The 21,386-nt window shown below is 38.3% G+C and overlaps 2 protein-coding genes across 2 annotated transcripts; one reads left to right on the forward strand and one right to left on the reverse strand.

Moving 5' to 3' along the window:
• The first annotated feature begins 601 nt into the window (after positions 1-601).
• Positions 602-7,547, forward strand: apobec2b (apolipoprotein B mRNA editing enzyme, catalytic polypeptide-like 2b). Its single transcript, XM_034695833.1, has 4 exons — positions 602-1,998; positions 2,922-3,102; positions 6,406-6,757; positions 6,857-7,547. The coding sequence occupies exons 1-3, from the start codon at positions 1,688-1,690 to the stop codon at positions 6,745-6,747; spliced, it is 834 nt and encodes a 277-aa protein (XP_034551724.1). The 5' UTR covers positions 602-1,687; the 3' UTR covers positions 6,748-6,757; positions 6,857-7,547.
• LOC117821505 (titin) lies at positions 6,935-19,953 on the reverse strand. Its single transcript, XM_034695832.1, has 19 exons — positions 19,870-19,953; positions 19,739-19,777; positions 18,576-18,638; positions 17,330-17,620; positions 16,970-17,236; positions 16,604-16,891; positions 14,900-15,154; positions 12,903-13,193; positions 11,459-11,731; positions 11,004-11,270; positions 10,522-10,821; positions 9,898-10,170; positions 9,696-9,810; positions 9,433-9,587; positions 9,242-9,343; positions 8,749-8,814; positions 8,462-8,521; positions 8,276-8,344; positions 6,935-8,156 (listed from the first exon to the last, which is right to left on the reverse strand). Exons 1-19 carry the CDS (start codon positions 19,946-19,948, stop codon positions 8,092-8,094), a joined length of 3,318 nt encoding a protein of 1,105 aa, XP_034551723.1. The 5' UTR covers positions 19,949-19,953; the 3' UTR covers positions 6,935-8,091.
• Between the last annotated feature and the right edge of the window lie 1,433 nt (positions 19,954-21,386).

The raw sequence follows: 21,386 nt of genomic DNA on the forward strand, positions 1-21,386 counted from the left end.
TTTAATGGAGAAACTGTGAATGTTGCAATGTGTGTATGCCTTTATTCAAGGACTCTGTTACTGTGTGCTGGGCCAGTGGGGAGCGAGAGTAATTCTATGTTATTCCATTACGGTTTAATTTGAGTCAGCAGGAAGGCAGCAGTCACATCTACACAGTCATTTTCTTTCTTCAACACATCAGAAAACTACACGTAGCTTCTGTACTCTTGTTCTGTAATGCTACATCAGAAGGCGCAAACTGCCTCAAAGCATTAATTAATGTTCAGGAACAGCAAGACAAAGCTTCAATCAATTGGAAGATGGCTGTTTATTAGGATTTTTTAAGATCCAGCCAAAGAGTGTCACAGTGATTACATCTCCTCTTCATCAACTACAAAACAGCTGCATCCAAGTGTTGCTATTTTGTTGTTGAAAATCACTTCAGAGGAAGTGTTTTAGTCTGCGTGGGATTCAATGAGATTTCCTTCATAGATCATAATTATCAAAGATTGCTGTGATCTTAATGATTATCACCCCGGGATGTCTCTGTGGACTTTGATGTCTTGCCTGATATCTCTGTGGATGTGTCAGTGTGTTCATCTTTAAAAAAAAGTGGGCTCTTTTTTAGCCTATCCCCATGGGGTGTGTTGTTGTTTGCCAGTATATGTAGAGCAGCTTGAAGCCTCCCTCCCCTCTCTTCCTCCCTCCCCCTCCGGCTGTGACAGCTCATCCATATGAGTTAGATGAGCAGGCTGGGCTGCAGTCCTGTTGGTAATTGCCTCTGAAATGAATTACTTGGCAGAGAGCGAGACTGAGGGAGGGGAGGAAATTGTAATTGAACTGCCCCCACTCTCTCCCTGTCTCTCCCTTATGCCTCAAGTTATTACATCTGCAGTGCAGAAAGCCATTTTCGGTCCGCACATAGACACACATACACACAAAAAAATCACACTCTCACAAACCAATTTTTTCCCTCCCCCATGCCACGGCCTCTGCAGAGACCCATTTGATGCGGGGTGATTTCATAGATTGGTGGTTCACAGTCACATACACACTGGACTACACTTCCAGTCTTATTCATAGCATGAAGCAAATACTACAAATACTCTCTCACACTTTGTATTTGCTTGTGTTTACTTTTGTTTGTACCGCACTCTTCCCAATCTGCCCCTATTTTGGGTGCCCTTTGGCTGGCCTTGGTGTATTGCTCAGGCCTAATGGGGTGCAGACTCTGCAGCTGGCACAAACAAAAGTTGTTTTGAGTTGAAAGAGAGCCCTGGTAACCCCGTACACAGACACACAGCCAAAGCTCCGTTATTAATAACTTGCCTGTTGCTGGCCTGTTGACAGTTGAAGCCTGATGGATCAAAGAGATAACCTTTCAGTGTTTGAGGTTGAACATTAATACATAGAATATACTAGTTTCCTTTCTTTATTTAGTGGCCCTACTTAGAGCGGAAGGGCCAGAAGTCCAGTTTTGGCCCACCTTTGTCGCTCGCACTTGTTTTGTCCTTTGGCCTTTTTTACAGCCAGGGCATGGACTGACAGGGGGGAGTGAGTCAAACGAGCCCCAACCAGACATGCTCATGTTGTGACTCCAGCCACAGCACACAATGGGGATCTATTTCTGTAAAGCACGGGGGTTATCTCTCCACTTACAGGGAGTTCTCTCTCCCTCCATCTCTTTATCTACCCACTTGCACAAATCATGGCCGACAGAAACAGCCGGTTGAGCGTTAAGAAGAAAGACAAGAAGGTGGAAAACAAAACCAACGAGGAGAAGGACAAACCAAAAGAAAAAGAAAAGGGGAAGGAGAAAATTGTGAAAAAGCCTGACAAAGTTGCGAAGAAGCCAGGAACACCGTCTAAGGCCGATGAAGAGCCAAAGAATGAGGAAAGCGGAGAGGCAACAGGAGCGGAGGCAACAGGAGCTGAGGCAACAGGAGTGGAGGCAAAGAACGGTGAAGAGAACGGAGAGTTTCAGCCCATTGAGCTGCCACCATTTGAGATTGTCACAGGGTGGGTGAGATATACTTTATTCACAATGAGAGTTAGAGCCTGTATGTCACTTACAGACTTCTTTTGCTCTCGATTAAATTCACTTACTGGTTATTTTGTTGTTGAGACTGTTTTTAATGTCTTTCTCTGAGTTGTATTATTCCCAATGCATGTTGTTTAGATTATTTCAGTTTGAGAGGATACAAATGACTTGCACCTGCCATATTTACTAACCCCACAGTAAGACTAGGGATGAGTCACAGAGACACAGGCAGAGATGCCGGCCCCTGTTATATCACTCCACCTAGCATCTGTTCCCCAGCCTCTGTGTTTTGAGAATTAGCTGTTTGATATCAAAGCAGAGAGAAATCCTTGCATGATCCATCTGGCAATTCAAGTCAAATAAAAATGGATTAATACAAAAGACAGGAGGGCTGTTTTTTCATAGAGGGGGCTGAATCATAACAGGCCTGGCACGTCTGATTGTAAAATGATGTGAAAGCCTTCATATTCATAGAATCATCGGTTTATTCAGTGTTAGCCTCTTCAATATTCTGTCCACTGTATCACTGTATAGTCATTACTCTTTACTGTGTCTTGGCTGGTGGACAAATTCATCACAAAATGAGTGACTCATGCTCTGTATTAAGGAAGCAAGTGAGTGCCTTCTCACCTAAAGTAGCATTTCCAGTAAAGCTGTCATGCACTAAGATTAAACGTGACAGACTACTTTGAAAGCACTCTTGATGGATGTGTTATGCTGATTGTTTTGTCACTGTTTATTCTACTCTAACCTTCATGCACTTAAAAAGACAAAACACTGACAGCAGTTGGTGCCGTTGAACGGAGTGTTTTGCAAAGTGCTTTGGCCGGATTCCTATGAAAAAAAGTACAGGCGTGTCTGCTTTAGATTTATGGATACTTTCACTTTGATTCTCCACCAGGGAACAGATGAGCCCGTTCTACTTCAAGTTTCAGTTCAGGAACGTTGAGTACTCATCAGGGAGGAACAAGACCCTGCTGTGCTTTAGAGTGGATACACCAGGAGGCGACAGCGAGCCTTTGAAAGGTTATATGGAGGATGAACATGCCACAGCTCATGCTGAAGAGGCCTTCTTTCAACAAGTAATTAACTCACACTCTGCTCTTTTCTTCTTTTTACTGTAATATCAGGTTGCACATATTTGAGTCTCATTATCAAGCATGTTCCCTTTGTTTTCTTTGTATAGTGCCAAAAGCAGTCAGATTATATCACCAGTGTCATAATACATTTGCAGATGTCTGTCAACATCTTCCACCACTTACTAGATGACATCTATGGACATATCATCATCTATACACAAGCATTTTGTGCTATTATTATCATTAGCATGTCTATATATTTAAACATTTTAGTTTATATGTACACTACCAGTCAAAAGTTTGGACACACCTTCTCATTCAATGATTTTTATTTATTTTAATTATTTTCAACATGAAATAATCTGGTTTTGCCAGTATCTGGATTACAACAGTAGTCAAATAGGGCTATCCATTGTGTGCTAACCCTACCTCTGAACAACACAACTGATGGTCTCAAACACATTAAGAAGGCAAGTCATTCTAAAAATGAACTCTTGACAAGGCTCATGTTAGTTAGAAACCATTCCAGGAGACCACTTCATGAAGCAGACTGAGAGAATACCAAGAGTGAGCAAAGCTGTCATGAAGGGAAAAGGGGGCTTCTTTACAGAATCTAAAATATGAAACATATTCTGGTTTGTTTAACACTTTTTTGTTAATTAAATAATTCCATACATGTTCTTTCATACTTTTGACGTCTTTGGTATTAATCTAGAGTGTTTACAATAATTAAAATAAATACAAACCCTTGAATGAGAAGGTGTTTCCAAACTTTTGACTGGTAGTGTATATAAATCATACTGTGTGCATGTGTGTGTATTTACACAGTAGTTGCATAATGATGCCCAAATCATGCTCATCTCAAATACTTAACACAAACCAAGTCAAAGTGGATCTTACCATCTAAAATGTAACCTTTGGGGTACCAGTTTAGCTCAATGCTCAGAAGCTGTACTGCATGAACAGAGGCTTTTGAAGTGGATGGCCCTGGTTTGTTGTGACCTTTGGCCTTTTACTGCATGTCATTCCCTTCTCTCTCTCCTCAGTTTCCTACTCTATCTACGCTCCTGTCTCAATAGATAAAGGCAAAAAAATAGCCCCAAATAAAATGCAGCTAAAAAGTAACCTTTTAGAACTGAATACAGGTCACCCATACATTTATACAGAGGGAAATCAAAAATTACTTTCATTACATTTTTGATATTTGCTTTAACTGGTTTATGTGGGGTAAAAAGAAAGTATCTAGTTTTTATAATTTATTAATAGTCCAAGGTTCCCAAACTTTTCAGGCCGCGACCCCAAAATATAGGTGCCAAAGACTTGCGACCTCTACTGTCCCTGAAAGTGATTTAATGTGGCTTCATTTAGCTGGTCTGCAGAAAATGACCCTACCTATATGAGCATGTGTTTGTGTTTCCTGTGTCGTTATGAATTAACCTACTGCTACTAGAATAGAATAGAGTAGAATAGAAAGGTGCAGTCCTCATTAGGTGTCAAAAACAATGCACCTAACAACGGAGCAACCAGCTGCAGCGTCCATGCGTGCAGCCATCTTGGATCAAGAAATTTCAACAAGAATATATATAGAAAAAAATTTTTCATCAAAGACGACAGCTTGGCCATAATTCTCCTGTCAGCCACCACCTCCACAGGGTCCAGGACTGAGCTGGCCTTCTTCACCAGTTAGTTCAGTCTTGCTCTCCTGTATCCTGTCCGCCCACAGCAGGTGAAATCCTTCCAATGTGGCGCTCGTGTCCGGTGTTAGCTCTGCTAGCATGATGCTACTCTGCCAGTATTCCCTCTGGTGCTGGGTTAGCTCGTCCACCTTATCATGGATAGATCTTACATTCTCCATAACGGTGGGTGGAAGGACAGGTCGATGTCGTCTTTTCTTAGCTTGCCCTCAGTACCAGCACGGCGTCCTTGCCTCCTTCTCCTCAGGTCGCAGGGCTTTTGATAATTAACTGTTCACTAACACTAAACTTAGAAGGCAACAAAGAAAGGCAGAAAACTCATTACATTTTCAATTTTCAAGGTTTTAATTCAAGTTTAGCTACTGTTTCTGTAGATATTTTTTACTCTGATAGGTAAAATGTACTCTTTTTTTAGATAGCTTAAAAAAAAACATTCTGGAAGACGTCTCACGACCCCCAATTTGTGCCTCACGACCCCTCAGGGGGTCCTGACCCACACTTTGGGAACCCCTGATCTAAGTAAACAGAAATAAGTGCATTTTCAACTGCATTTTTAACATTCCATTGTTTTCCTTTTCAAACAGTCCATAACAATTATTGCCTGTGCCTTGATTTGGGAATCAAAAACATTCAATGTACTTTATGGTCTTAATGATCAGATGTATTATTATAAGTAAATGCTGCACTGCCACACCAGTGTGGTCTTAAACCATGATTTTGAGGTAGGAGACAGCTTCAAAGTGTTTCATTCACAGGTCTGTTGCTTTTTCCACACTCCAAAATAGTGCTTTGTGGCTTTTGTGATGCTGTTGCCCACTGACATCAGTTTGATTTAAAGTTCAATTCAATTCAATTCAAAACCTTCATTTATTCTCGAAAAGACATTGAGTTTTCCCTCATTTCCAATGTCATCGAGATCACAGGCACATTAGAAACGGCAAACAAACACAAACAATCATTCACAAAATAATAGATTAATTAAAACAGATACAATTTGAGACACAGTGGTCTGAGATCAAAGTCTTAAATTCTGCAAAAGAGGGAATGGATATCAACTTTAAAGTCTGTTGGAGGGTATTCTATGATTTAGGGGCATCAATGGAAAATGCTGATCGACCCAGTTCAGTGTTAACTTGAGGGACTTTCAAAATGAGCCAATCAGAAGAGCGAGTCCCATAATGTACCTATATGCTAAGCTTGTAGGTGGTAGTATGACGGTGATATTTTAATTCTGTTTGGCACAAAGTTCATAATACTTTTGACTTGTCAACCGAGCCACCATAGTGGAGCAGGAAGCAGGTAGATCCTTGACAAAAAGACAAATTAGCATCTGAAACCAAAAAAAGTGTTAATTTCAGACCTTAATCACTCTTTGATTTACACATTAACGCTGACAGCCTTCATTTTTGTTCATAAGTAGCATTATCATTTTGCTGTTATTATTTGCTGTAATTGTTAGTATGTCAACCTATCACTGCATCAGCTTTTTATCTTTACCCTGACGATGCCATAACAAGCCAATTTTCCCCACTGGGAGGTCATTTATCTTCCCAATTATAATGCACTTCTCTCTCCTTTCTGCTTGCACAAACCAAAACTCTTTCTTTTCCAGGTGCTCCCTAACCCTTCCCAGGAGTATGAAGTCACATGGTATGTGTCATCCAGTCCCTGTGTGTCCTGTGCAGCCAAGTTAGCCAACATCCTTATGCAGCGCAAAAAGCTTCGTCTCTGCATGTTCTGCTCCCGTCTCTTCGAGTGGGAGCAGCCGGAGATAATAGATGGGCTCCGGGCTCTGGTGAGTGCTGGCTGCAAACTGCGGATGATGAAGCCGTCTGATTTCAAGCTTGTTTGGGAAACGTACGTGGAGAAGGAAGACCAGACCTTTGAACCCTGGGAGGATTGTCAGGAGAACTACAGCTACTATGTAGAGAAACTGGCTGATATCCTCAAGTAGAGAGGCGTCAGTGAGTATTGTGTATGCTGTAAACCCACATGCTTCTGCTTGGTCAATGTTTTTCTGGATCATGACTGACCCTCGTCTCTCTCCTTGTGTCATGTTACAGGTGGACAGGTGGTTGAAAATGTGCTTCCTGCAGTCAAGTCTGATGTTGCAGATCAATATTAGTTTGAATGAACACTCATTTTATTTTATATTTTTTATTTTGATAATTTCATAAAGAGACACAAAATGCTTGAATGGCATTACTGTAGCTGTACTTTGGATAAAAATCCTACCATATGCAAACAGTCAAGCTTTTGTGAAGACTAACTTCTATCTACTGACCTCTGGTGTTTGTTACATGAATTAAAACATTAACTAAAGGTTGATTGCTATATTCTTCTACACATCAACACATACCTACAGTGCATACATAAAAGCTACCTATCAGCTACCTATTGTAAATGTTTATTACATAAATAATGTTTGGTTCTTTAACAGTACCTTAAAAAGTCAATCCATACATAAAAACGTTAATATGTACAGCAGCATTGTGATATGAAGAAATGTTCAGTGCAGACAACAATCTTGTCACATTTATGACACGTTTACATCATACATAAGGTCTATGAGTTCAATTGTAATATATCCTCAACCATCTGATAAATTCTGACATTTACAGCCCTAACAGGATAACTACAATAAATGACCTTAAAAGCTCAAATTTAATGAAAATTGGTTTTCAACACTTCTGATATAAGTTTCTGTTAATATTGTGCTTTTACAAAACATATGCTTACAAAATAAACTATAAATCTCTTTATATTCATGTAAAAAGCCACTATTATTTCTCCCTGTAAAAAACAGGCTTGAGGGGCGCTGTATGTGGGTCTAAGCGTCCCACATACAGAGGCTAAAGTCCTCGTCGCAGGGGTCGCCGGTTCGGTTCCCAGCCGGACGACCATTCCTGCATGTCTTCCTCCACTCTCTACTCCCCACATTTCCTGTGTCTCTTTGGCTGTCCTAACATATAAAAAAGGCAAAAAGGCCAAAAAAATAAATAAAAGAAAAAAAAACAAACAGGCTTGACCAACATCAACCAATAATATCACAACATCCACTCATTACGCATCATCAAGCTAAAATTCATTAGCTAGCTGGTAAGCTAGCTAGTATCATCATGGTGTGTCAATGCATCACATGCTTTTCAACATTCAAACTAAAACTCTCAACTCATTTCTTTCTCCTTCTTTTTCTTTAAATGTCAGGATACAGATCTTGGTCTAACACCCCCAAAAATGGTTGTCCTCATGTGATGGCCAGTAAAGGCTCACATGGTTTTCATCAGTTAACAGAATGTCAATGTTTGAAGGAAACCAGCCCTCCGTTGTTTTCTGCTGTATCAGGGCCCTCAGTCGCCACAGCTAGAAAGACAAGAGTGGAGAGATGTGGAAAATGAAATTATGTGTCAGTTACTAAGCAATCTGACATCAGACAGAAAGTATTTTATTTGAAAAGTGTATTTGTTATATAACTTAATTACCTTGGTCTTCCTGTGAGGTTATTGGTAATGGTGTTGTTTCATTGCAAATTGTACCATTCTCTTCCCCTTCTGTGGGTTTTACAAAAGAAATCAAAACAAAGCTTAGATAACTTTTAACACACATGCATAGGAATTTAATTTCTATATCATCATCTTAAATCATCTGCAGGGTTTTTTTTTTTTTACCTTGAGATGAAGCTTTCAGTGCTGCATCTGTGATGAACTCAACCAGTGGACAGGGCACATCTGCAGGAAGCAAAGAGGAAACTTTAACAGAGGGGAACAAACACTGGGTGGTAGCAAACAGGATCTCAATACGAATAAGCCTGAAACTTGGAAGTGTCAGGAAACAGTTGTGACAGACAGTTATTTCTAATATAGCTCAGATGAGAATCAGTAGTAGGGGCTGCTTTTGCAGCATTCACGGAAACTGCACCCAAAACCACAAGCCATATTAGGTGGTATCAACATACCGACACCCTTTTGACGAGACATGGAGACGAACAGGTCTGCCTCTTCCGGTTTGTAATCATCATCAGCTATGTCGTGAGAAAAGATAACAGGCTGATTAATCGTCTGATGTTAATTTTAGATGAAATATTTTCTCAGGGCAGCACAAAGAATCTGAATACATCATCAATATAAAATCATAAGGCAAGCTGATATTGTGATCTTTCTATTTCATACATCTAGCAGTTTAGGAACATCCTTATCATTATTTGAAGTTATGTTTGGTCATCTTGAGATACCAAGTTCTAATGTTCAATCTGTGTTTAGCCCTGTTTTTGTCATTATACGGCTTTTCTGCTGAATGCTCCTTTTTGTTTACTATCTAGTCTCTAAGGAAATCACAAAAGGAGCTGAAATTGGCTGATGCATTTCAAGAAAAAACAACACACAGGAAATGCATCAGGGGGAACTAAAAGAGTCTGTGCTAAATATAATTCAATGAAACTTAAGAAACACCTGGTTTGCGGAAGACTTTGAAGGCGATACAACCTAAGAGGACGGCAATGATCCCAAAGAAGAGTAAGCCAGAAATGGAGAGAAGCACCCTTCTTTTCAAAACTTCAAAATTAAAAAGAAAAACAGAGGTTTTAAGTAAAGGCATACATTTGCAGGCAAACTCAAAACGTGCAGGTTTCAGTTGTACTCACGAAGGTTCTTGGTCTTGAAATGTTCACTACGCTTTGAATAAGATGGTCTACCGTTGCGAATGCCCATGCAGGTGTACTGACTCTGCTCAGGGTCATTCTGTGGCGTGACTACGTATTTCTCAGACATCTTTTGGATTGGTTTGTCTTCTCTGAACCTGTGCAATTGGTGTGTTTGGATTTTCAGAAAGTTTATACAGCAGACAAATGGATGCACTTAAAAAAAAAACTGATTCCATCGTAATGATTGATTTGTTCTGTATTACCATGTGTAGTTCCACGTGTCCTGACTTTTCTGCACACCACATTTGAGCTCCAAGGTGACAGCGGAGAAGACCTCTGCCCAGCCAGTTAACAGGATTATACTAGCCTGTGGGCGCTCTGCAGAAACACATTCACATCTAAGATAAAGAAGTTCAATGTTTGTACACATAGAAAAACATTACATGAAAGTTAACAAAAGCTTACCCTGGATGCTGAGTCTTGGCACCTCACTCTGGTCTGACTGTAAGACTGAGTCCTTTCCTCTTCTGACTTGGCATTTGTATGAGCCAGAGTCTGATTTCACAGCAGACATGATGGTGAAACTGTTTCCAGGTTTCACGAGGGTACGGTTATCCTTGAACCAAAGGTATTCCCATCCGGATGAGATATTAATGTGACAGCTAAAACTGACGGAATCTCCAGTGTGCATTCCATTGTACACAGGCGTCTGAGTCAGCATGACTTGAGGTTTTGTATCTAAGGGGTGAAAAAATGTAGTTGTAAAAACATAACGGCACTTCAATTTATAAAACCACACAGTCAACAGTGAGGAGGTTCAGGTGACATCGAAGTCTCTAGCTAAGTGTTTGATTGCAATTTGATATGCCAAAATATATCAAATTACCTAGTAAGAAAAATTAATTGTTTTAGTTTCTTGAAAAAAAAATCATATTTATTTGCTTTGTCACACTTGAATGAAAAGATTGATGCCACTCCCTTTTTTTGGTTAATAAAGTGCAAATATGCAGCGTGTGAATAATCAACATAAAACTGAAACCAAAAATTACTCTTATAATACAGTGTCAAAAAACAACACAAAAACCTCACCATAAACAACAAGTGTTTGTCCAGAACTGTTGCTGCTGTAGACAGATCTGCTCTTTAGTTTTGCTGAGCAGCTGTATCGTCCTTGTTGTGAAGCTGAAGCAGATTTAATGGAAAGTGTTCCATCTGGCTCAAGAGATGTAGTATCATCAGCCTGGACCTTTTGGTTGTCTTTGTACCATGTGTACATCCAGTCAGAAGTGACTTCCTTACTGTCATTCATCCCACAGCTCATGTTAACCCTCTCAGAGGGGAACACATCAAGCCATGTTGTTTTTGCCTTTGTAGATGGGAGAGGTATTTCTGTGAAAAGACACAGACAAATCAAACTTTTTAAACATCCTTACGATAAGATCTCATATTTGCATTTTTGATTACAATTTAGAGCATGAAATTAAAAAATATGGATGAAGGCCATATGTTTCTTCTATATAATACAGATCTTGACACATGCACACCTTTTTACATCACTTGTGTTGGCTCACCTGCAATGTCTACTGTCCATCCTTCACTGTGCTCAGTGGAGTACATTGTTTTGTCTCTTACGGCGCAGCAATTGTAAATGCCACTATTTGACAAAGTGGCATTAAAGGTCAATCTGTCTGTGTCAATATGTAGCTGTGTTCCATTTGTGTACCAAAGGTACCTCCATCCAGTCGAGACTTCAACTTTACATTTGAAAGACACAAGCTCTCCAACATACAGCTTGGTAACATTTGGCTCTGGAGTCATCAAGGGCTTAGGCTTGTTCTCTAAAACACAAAGAAGAAGTGTCCTAGTGAGTATATTGTTATACTCACTGTTATGATGGTTTAACCCTTCAATAGAACATTTAACCAGCCTCATAGTTAAATAAATGACAAGAGATGTGCTGCAGAAACAAAAGAGAAAATAAGAAATAGTATCTGCATGCTAATTATAAGCACTAAAAGTAGCCTACCTTGAACTTGAAGTTGAACAGCCTGACTAGGATTGATGAAGGAAAGTTGCGCTGTGCCTCTCTTTGCTTCGCATCTATATGAACCGGTATCTGTTTTGCTGACAGAGGTGACTGAATACTTTTTATCAAATACAGGAAGTTGCTTTGCATCTTTGTACCACAGGTACTCCCATCCAGAAGAGACATTAATGTGACAGTTAAAGGAGACTGACTCCCCAGAGAACATCACCTTGTAGTCAGGCTCCTGGGTCAGTGTTACACTGGGTTTCTTATCTGAGGAAAGAAATACTTCATTACTACACTGCAAAAACTCAAAATCTTACCAAGTGAAATTGTCTCATTTTTTGTCAAAATGTCTGATCCCACTTGATTTAAGATACATTTACTTAACAAGTAACATTTGAGCAAGATAGAGGGACTTGTTTTAAGACATCTTAAATATCTTGTTCAGTCAAACAATCTTGAAATGATCTTGTTTTGAGTTGTAATTTAGAAGAAACAAGGTTTATTTTACATTTCATACATTATTCAAGCTGAGATCTTATTTGTAGAAGACGGATAATCTTGATTTAAGACAAACCCTTTACTTGATTTAAGTAAATGCATTTTATTGGAAAATCTATCAGAAAACAGCTCCATTGATAAAAGAAAAAAAGGAAGGAAGAAAGAAAAGTTGTTTTTATAAGGGTGGGTTACAGTTTTCAAGCACTGTTTCTTCTAAATTAGACAAAAATATACATCCTCAAACTACATGCACACAATGAAACACCTACTTTTGAGCGTAGCTGGCTTATCCTAAAAAACAACATGACTGAATATTATCCAGCTCACCATGATAAGACATTATATCTCAAAATGCTCAAATTAAACTTTGTAATCTTATATCAAGTACAAGATGGTCTTAAACCTGGAGAAGTGCCGCTATAATACAACTCAAATTAAGGTGAATATATCTGAAATGAAGAAGTTGACATGAAATTTATTATTGCAAAAATCTTTTTTTGAGTGAAAAAATACTAATTGTTATCATTCCTGGCTTATTCTGAGACATTAAGCTTTAAAATGCTGGTAAAATATTGCTTAAACTAAGTTTCCCTACTAATTTTAAGATCACAGTTTTCTAAATATTATGTCTTATTTTAAGAAATCTTACCAAGCAAATTTTCACTTGTTCTATTGGCAGATTTCTTTGTTTATTTCAAGGTAAAAGTACCTTAAAATACTTTTTTTTCTTGTTTTGAGAGGGGAATTTTTTCCAGTGTATGTTCAATTAGATTTCCCTGAGTGAATAAGGAAAACTTGCATTTAACTTGATGTGCTTTAACAGAAAGGTATCCCCACCCTAATTTTATTTTTCAGAACACTAACACAAAAATACAATTTATTCTAGATTTACCCCAAAAAGTATTTTACTTGAATGTAAAATGAAAATTTAAAAACTCACTGTGCACTGTTAGAGTTAGTCCAGAACTAGAGATGCTGTTGACAGACCTCTCTTCCAGGTGTCCTTTGCACTTATACTGTCCTGCATGTGCAGGTTTGGCAGACTTGATGGACAGAGTAGCCCCATTCTGGTCGAAGGTCACAACACTATCAACCTGGACCTTCTGTCCATCTCTGGACCACGTATAGGTCCAGCTAGATCCAATGCCCATCCCACACCTCAACTGCATGCTCTCATCAGGGAACACATCCAACCATGATGATATATTCTTCAAAGATGGAACAGGAATTTCTAAAGAGAGAGAAGCCAGTCAACATCAGCCCTTCTTTCTAGCAGGTAATTCACCATCAAATTTAGAAGTATTAATAGTATTATAGTAGTATTTTTTTTGTTATTTATACAAAACAACATAAAGCGTAAGACACTGTTGGGAATCTAGGAGTTCTGTTTGATCAGGATGTGTCCTTCAACTCCCACATTCAACAAGTTTCAAGAACAGCCTTCTTTCACCTTCACAATACCATAAAAATCAGACACATCCTGTCTCAGGGCAAAAATTGATATTATCATTATCAATGTAATTAATGTGAATGCTTAAGGACAAAATTACATTTCAGAAGTCCAGCATACCTAAACACTGAATTTATTATTATTTTTTTTTAACTGATCCTCATTGAAATTGTCATCAGACTTAATTTTTAACCCTCCTGTTATGTTCGTTTCTCTGGAACAGCAATAATGTTTCTGGGTCACTTTGACCCAAGGCATATTCAATTATCCAAAAGTGTCAGAACCCCAAAAAATCTCAATACACATTTTTTTAAATCTTATTTTAACTCCATTACTGACCATTTAAATCAAGATTTGTTCCATTGGTGTTCATTAATTCTCACAGATCATAGTTCAATGAGGATGACTCACCCGTTTTTCATTAAAATTCATGTTAAAACTTTTTTTAATGTACATTGGCCCTAAAATATAAATACAATAGTTTCACATGACTTTGAATTTTGTTTATTTTATTTTACATTTTGAAATTATTAGTTTTTGTGAAGTGATGTTGATAAATTAACACGACACCTCTACTGTCATACGCTGCCCAGATTTTTATGCTGTATTTAGCTGGTTTGGAAGGCATATATTGCCTAAAATAGACTTTAAAAAGGGTCAATTTGATCTGCAACATAACAGGTGGGTTAATCTAAACAAGTAAACACCTGTAGTTTGTTGTAAAGATATAAAAACACTTACAGGCTGAGGCAATATAACAATACCTGTTAGATAAAGATTCAGGGTTAAGGCTACACCCTCCTGTCAAGCAGTAAAAACACACACAGTTCATTAAGTATTCATCAAGATGGCCACTGAGTTGTGTTTCTTTTCTTTTGTGTTTCTGTTCAAGTCAAAAACGTATACACGGGAATATAACAGCTGTTTGATACTAAAATAATAGCTAGTGAAGACAGAGAGCATAAATGCTGTCAGATTGTGGGTGTGTACTCACATACCCAGGCCACCCCTGCTTAAGTCAGTGCCACAGCTGTGCCACTCCCGTCAAAAAAATGTGGACACTCCCCTGTGTGGGAGGTAGTGGGTAACAGTTCGCCAATCAGAAAATACCTGGGGCACTCAAACTTTGTTCTTTGTAAATTCAAAATAACATCTATAACTTTCAAACCACGTACAGCCCTCTTCTCCTTGTACAATACATCTCCTCTCTAGAATATGCCACTTTCGCATATGAACACACGCAAGCATGTCTTGGTGCCTCACCACAACATCCTGTTTCAATAGAAAATGTGAAAATTGCATTCCAAAAGCTGTTTCACTGCATTCAAGAGCAGCTTGTTTGGTTTATTCTCCATTTAGTGGCCACACCAAGACATCAAAAACTGTCACCCTATTATAAAAGAATAACACTTAATTTACATCAAACAGTTGTTCATAAGCTTGCTGAAACTTAATGCAATAAAGGCTGCTTTCCTTTTTTTACCCACCGCGCACATCCAGTTGCATTTCCTCGCTGTTTTCGGTTGATGTTATTTGGCCTCTTGTGGCCTTGCACGAGTATTTCCCTTGTTTAGAGAGATCAACGGGAAAACTGTTGGTGATAGGCAGATCATCCTCCCCCTTGTACAACTCATACTCCCAGCCAGTGGACACGTCAACATTGCAGGTGAAGGTCACTGTTTCTCCAACATACATGTGTTTAAAACCAGGAGCCTTGTGCAATTTAGCTTTTGGTACGTTATCTGAAACAAAAAGAGAGTTCACACCATGTTACTGCGAGACAGTAGAAAGTCTGAGCCAGTTTAAATGAATTATTTGTATGTATAAATATATGTATGTGGCATCTGCGAATCTCTGAACTTAAGGGTGGTAGCATGGTAAAATCCTGGTACTTGTTAACCCTCCTGTTATGCTGCGGGTCAAATTGACCCTTTTTAAAGTCTATTTTAGGCAATATATGCGTTCCAAACCAGCTAAATGCAGCATAAAAACCTAGGCAGCATGTGACTGAAGGATACGTGTTAATTTATCAACATCACTTCATTAAAAAAATCAAAAAATCCAAATGTAAAATAAAATAAACAAAAATCTGTGTCATGTAAAACTATTGTATTTATATTTAGGGCTTTCTAATGTTCATTAAAAAAAGTTTTAACATTAATTTAAATGAAAAACGAGTGAGTTATCCTCATTGAACCATGATCTGTGAGGATTAATTAACACCAATGGACTAAATCTTGCTTTTAATGGTTAGTAATGGAGTTAAAAATTAGATTTAAAAAAATATGTATTGGGATTTTTTGGGTTCTGACACTTTTGGATAATTGAATATAACCTGGGTCAAATTGACCCAGAAACATTATTGCTGTTCCAGAGAAACAAACATAACAGGAGGGTTAAGCCTTTTGTTTAGCGCTACCCAAGTAGGGAGGCTCTATAGGTCCCAAGGCAGGCTGCTCTGGGTCCGATTTTACCCGCTAACTTATGTCGTATGTCCATCCCCCACTCTCTCTTCGCAGTTACTATCTGCTGTCCTTCGAACATTAAAGGCATAAAAAGCCCCAAAAATATGTTCCCCAAATAATTTAGGGAGATCACAGCCACAAGCCGAAAAGTATGCCTTTACATAAACCAGACCACAAGTTGTAATGTTTGTGCATTGATTTGTAAGCAGATTAAACAACCAAAAATATTATACATACATTTACCAGCTTTAGAAATGCTGACAGGAAGTGTATTTTTTCCACTTGGGCAGAGTTAGGCCAGCAGTGACACGTTTTTGTGCTAAGTTAAGCTAAGGTAAACTTAGATGCAGTAGCCTCATACTGAATGTAAAAATATTTTGTCATGCTCTTGCAAAAAGCAAAATAACTGTTGGCTAAACATACGTGTCATGTTAATATAATACTTAATAAAGGTCTTGAAAGGAACTTTTGGGGTTGTGTGGATTTTGGAGCCCCCTGTGCTTCTGATCTCTTTGTTGTTTGTTAACAGTCACATTGTGAATCGTTGCTGTGAAAAAGTAAATAAATTATGTTTCTGTAGCAAGTGTGACAACATAGAAATAATCAGTCTTGTTGATGATGGTCTCGTTTGCTTTTGTAAGTTTTTTGTAAGAGGCAGACTAACTTCAGTCTGTTTCATAGTGAGCTAAAAACTCCTCACAAGAGCTTTAAGTTGTGAAACCTCACCATATACTGTGACAGCAACTGTGTTACTGAAGCCAGAGCTGACAGCCCGTGATTCAAGTTCAGCTTTGCAGGCATATTCTCCTTCATGGAGTTTGGCGACCGAAGTGATGTTAAGCAGTGTTCCCTCATCATCCAGAGTCAGGGGGTAGTCATCCTGAAGCTTCCTGTTATTCTTGTACCAAGTGAATGTCCAGTCAGAGTTGCCAACCTCACAGCTAAATGCCAGTATCTCTTCCTCGAACACATCCGGCCACTGAGTCAGCAATTTCAGAGAGGGTGTAGGTGGATCTGGAAAATATGATGATATAGAAATTGAAGACAAAACCTGGTGAAACATAACATAGCAGAGTTTAGAGGTATGCTTACCAGATACTTGCAGGGTTATTGGTAAGCTCTGCTCTGTGTAGAATGAGCTTTTGCCTCTCTTGGCTTGGCAGTGATAGCGTCCATTGTTATTATGGCTGATTGGATTTATGGTAAAAGAGTTGGATGTTTGAATTTGTTTTCCATTGTGAAACCACAGATACTCCCATCCAGATGACACCTGGACTGTGCAGTTAAAGGTGGCAGACTCTCCAGGATAAAACTTGGCAAAGTTTGGTTTCCTGCTCACAATTGGCTTGGGCTTGTTGTCTAATCAGAGAGTAATCAGGAAAAGTTCATTTTCAGTCATTCCATGTGTTCAGACATTCAGCCAAAAAAGAGGTTGAACAAAACAATACTCACCATGAACTATGAGCCCGACTGAGTTACTTTCTGCAGTAGTAATGCCTTCGGTTTTGTGTTGAGCTGTACAGGAATAAAATCCCATATATGTCTGATCTGCTGCAGTGATTGTAAGAACTGATCGGTCTGCATTTATGGACACGTTTGGATCTGACTCTCTGATTTGCTTCTTATTTCTCTGCCAGATGAAGGTCCAGTCTGAGCTGCCAGTAACATCACACCTAAACTCCACTTTCTCGGAGGGGAACACTTCAGGCCAGGGCGACTGTAGCTGCATTCGGACGTGAGGCACTGAAAAGGTATTTGACATAATATTTATTCAGTTCATGTAATAAAAAAAAATGCTGTAAACGGATGTGCATCTAGGTCAATTGACATTTTCTCAACTGCCCCCTCTTCAAAAAACTCAATGAATAAATATATAATAATGTATCATTTCAACAGCTTTTTACTTGTCTTCTTGTCAAGGCCACTTGGAAAAAATTGCAGTAATGATATCATCTCTGCAAACAAGTGCAGAAAGTAGAAAAGGAAACAACTGTGAGAACTGTGACAACGCCTATGCTGATTTCACAGTCATCATTTCCCAGTTAAGAGCCTTGATTATTTTCTCTCATATTTAGTTATATCTATTCTGTTGCACACGTGTGTGTTGGATTTTTTTTTTCTTGGAAGTTATGTCTTTGCAAGTTAAATCAGCAACACATCAAGATTAAACCTTTAGATATTAATGAGATTAAGGTGTGGGATCATATTTATAATTTCATAGTAGTCTTAACCCTCTTGTTATGTTTGTTTCTCAGGAACAGCAATAATGTTCTTGGGTCAATTTGACCCGGGGCATATTCAATTATCTAAAAGTGTCAGAACCCCAAAAAATCCCAATACACATTTTTTTAAATCAAATTTTTAACTCCATTTCTAACCATTTAAATCAAGATTAAGTCCATTGGTGTTCTTTAATTGTCACAGATCATGGTTCAATGAGGATAACTCACTAATTTTTCATTTAAATTAATGTAAAAACTTTTTAAATATACATTGGAAAGCCCTGAATATAAATACAATAGTTTTACACGATAAATTAACACGACTCCTCTTCTGTCACATGCTGCCCAGATTTTTATGCTGCATTTAGCTGGTTTGGAAGGCATATATTACCTAAAATAGACTTTAAAAAGGGTCAATTTGACCCACAACATAACAGGAGGGTTAAAGCAGGAAAGGTAAAAAGTTAAATTCTCACCAGCCTTTGTGATCGCTGCAGGCAGAGTTGTAGGTGGAGGGGTATCTCCCGGCTGTCTGGCAGCTGATGGATTGAAGTGTGGAGATCAGAATTTATAACATTTACTTCAGATATACCTTCATCTCAGGTATATATTTAAACAGCTATAACAGCAGTTATGAACACAGACAATTTGTCATTCAGCAAAGAATGTCTGAGTGTCTACTTTCGACTCATTAAATGTCAAGATCTGTTGTCCTCTGTTTGTCACTGATAACCCTAAGTTGAATATTTTAGGTCTAGACTGTTGGGCAGATCAAGAGAAGCAAGTTGAACACATCCGGACGTCATTTTTTGACCTTTCTCAGACAAAGCAAACAATTAATCGGATTGATGGATAGTCAAATTAAATCAGCTATACTGTAATGTCTGCTTGTATAAAACTGCTACAAAGAAACCACCTTGAATGAGACATTATACAATTATAGTTAGGTAAGATGACAGCAGTATATGATTATTGAATCACAGTAGTGTTGTGAGAATGTTTCACAAGGGTTTGACAAAATAGCAGGAGTGGCCTGCCCGCAAATTTAGATATGACACAAACAACTTTCTCAGACATTTACCAGCCTTATAATGAATAAGTAGTGCACACACACAACATGAAATTCAACTATAATTTGCTAGAAAACAAGATGTCATATGCACCACATTGTTTGCATAAGACTATTCATGTGATTTTTACACTCTTACTACTGGATGACACATGAGCAGGGACATTACATGGATGATAAGGCTGAGAAAATATAATGTAAAAACAACATTTTGGTACCAAAAAGACGAAAATATGAAGTCGTACTGGTAGGTGATCAAATGAAGGAACTGTCCGACTCTTTGCAACAAAGTACTTCATGTTCCTCATGCTGATTTAGTCACGTTGTACTTCCTAAATATTATGCCTATCCCATTCTGAATAATAAAACATAACATGTTTACTTCTTATTAGAAATAAAAAAAACTGGAAGCATTAATCTGACTATGAAGTCATTACTGTCTGTGTATTTCTGGTCAAAAATTAAAGTATTATTAATGTAGTTCTTGTTTAAAACAGTGGAAATAAGCTTTATGATGCAGTTTTAAAATGACTTTAAAATGAATCAACACTTTTCAAACATGTCTCTTACCATCTGGAGGACCCTGAGCTGCACAAACAGCAGTGAGATCTGTCAAATTAAATCAAGAGAAACATTCAATCACATTTAAATCTAAAAGCAAACATTTAGATAAACCACCAAACAGATTCCTTTAAACTTACATATAACACATAAGATCCCGATAAGCCTCATTTTCCATTGAGCTGCACATGTAGAGGCAGTGTCTCTGGGGTGAGTCATAAATCTGCTGTGTGGTGAAGTTCAGAGAAGGAAATAGGTTTCAGACGTGATGGGCGTATGTGACAGGCTCTTTACTGAGCTCACCTCTCTGTTTCTCTGACATCTGCTTTTTTTTCTGTTTTTTGTTGAAGCAACAGGAAACATGTTGGTCAACCACACTGTGATGTTTGTTCTCAGCGTGCATTCGGATTGCTGTTTTAAGCTGAAAAGTGTAAAAGGTTTTAGGGAAGTAGAACAGAGTGCAAGGATGTTAATTTGGATTCACAGTCGGGTTGCTTTGCAGATAAACAGGCCACGTTTATTGTTCAGGGGAAGGGGGAATTCTGTGTGAAAGATAGTTAAACCTGCACATTTGCAAATAAAAGAACTGGTTATTTTTCTTTGACTTCTTCTTTTTGTGCAGAAGCAACAGCAGAACTAAAACCAGTTGAGTGGTAAATGCTACAAGCCAGAAGCTAACTTTGCAAAGTTAAAAAGCAGCTTTTCAGTTCATCTGGGGGCGGGATGTGATTTTCTGGAACGGAAGCTACAGTGGGTTTTTTTTTTTACACCTCTACGAAGTCAGACTCTTAACCACAAACATCGCATGCTTTTGTTTTTAGCTCAAAGTGGCTTTCCAGACATAGAAATGTTACCAAATAATAACAGAAACTGATGCATTCATTCATTCGTACAACCAATTTACAACAATTAACATATTTGTATTATCTAGGTGAAACATTTAAAGGAAAGACGAGACGTAGACATCTGTGTACAGTTTGACTACCCGTATGTCTGAGATGTTGTGTGTCAGGATGTAAGGTTGGTATTTCTGTTGTGGTTTTTCACTCACAGTACTCGCCATGGGAGGTCACTATAACACAGGAAGTTACATTAACACCCAGACCTGAAACCATAGCCTGAAACCTATCTCTGTCAAAAACACTTTAAATAAACAGTTTCAGAAAACATTTCCCTACCTGATGAGAATCTATCCCATTTAGTTTTTAAAAAACATTTATTAATCCAGTCAATAAGATGGTCTCAGAGTACTTTGACCGTTTTTTTAATACCTATTCAGTTGCATTTAGTTCTTAATATATATGTATGTATTGTGTATTCATTTTCTATAAATTATTAATTTTGATTTGTACCATAGGTTTTACTTTTATGTTTGAACATGTTGAGTGCATCTTGTCCCTTATAACTCTACATTTTTTTTTACCATAAAAAATCTGCACATGTAAATATTAGGTCAACAGTATCCTGCGTAACATCACGGGTCAGAACTTTTGAGACACCCTGAATTTGAAGGCTTTGATCCAAAAGTATTTGAGCCAGGTTCAGAGACCTTTTCTGAATGGTTGGATGATTTGAGCTCAGTTTTAGTTTTTAGGGGTGGTGGTGGTGATGGTGATGGTGGTGGTGGTGGTGGTGGTGGTGGGTGGAAGAGCAGTGT

Source organism: Notolabrus celidotus, chromosome 11 (genome assembly GCF_009762535.1).
Source record: "Notolabrus celidotus isolate fNotCel1 chromosome 11, fNotCel1.pri, whole genome shotgun sequence".
Classification (NCBI taxonomy): domain Eukaryota; kingdom Metazoa; phylum Chordata; class Actinopteri; order Labriformes; family Labridae; genus Notolabrus; species Notolabrus celidotus.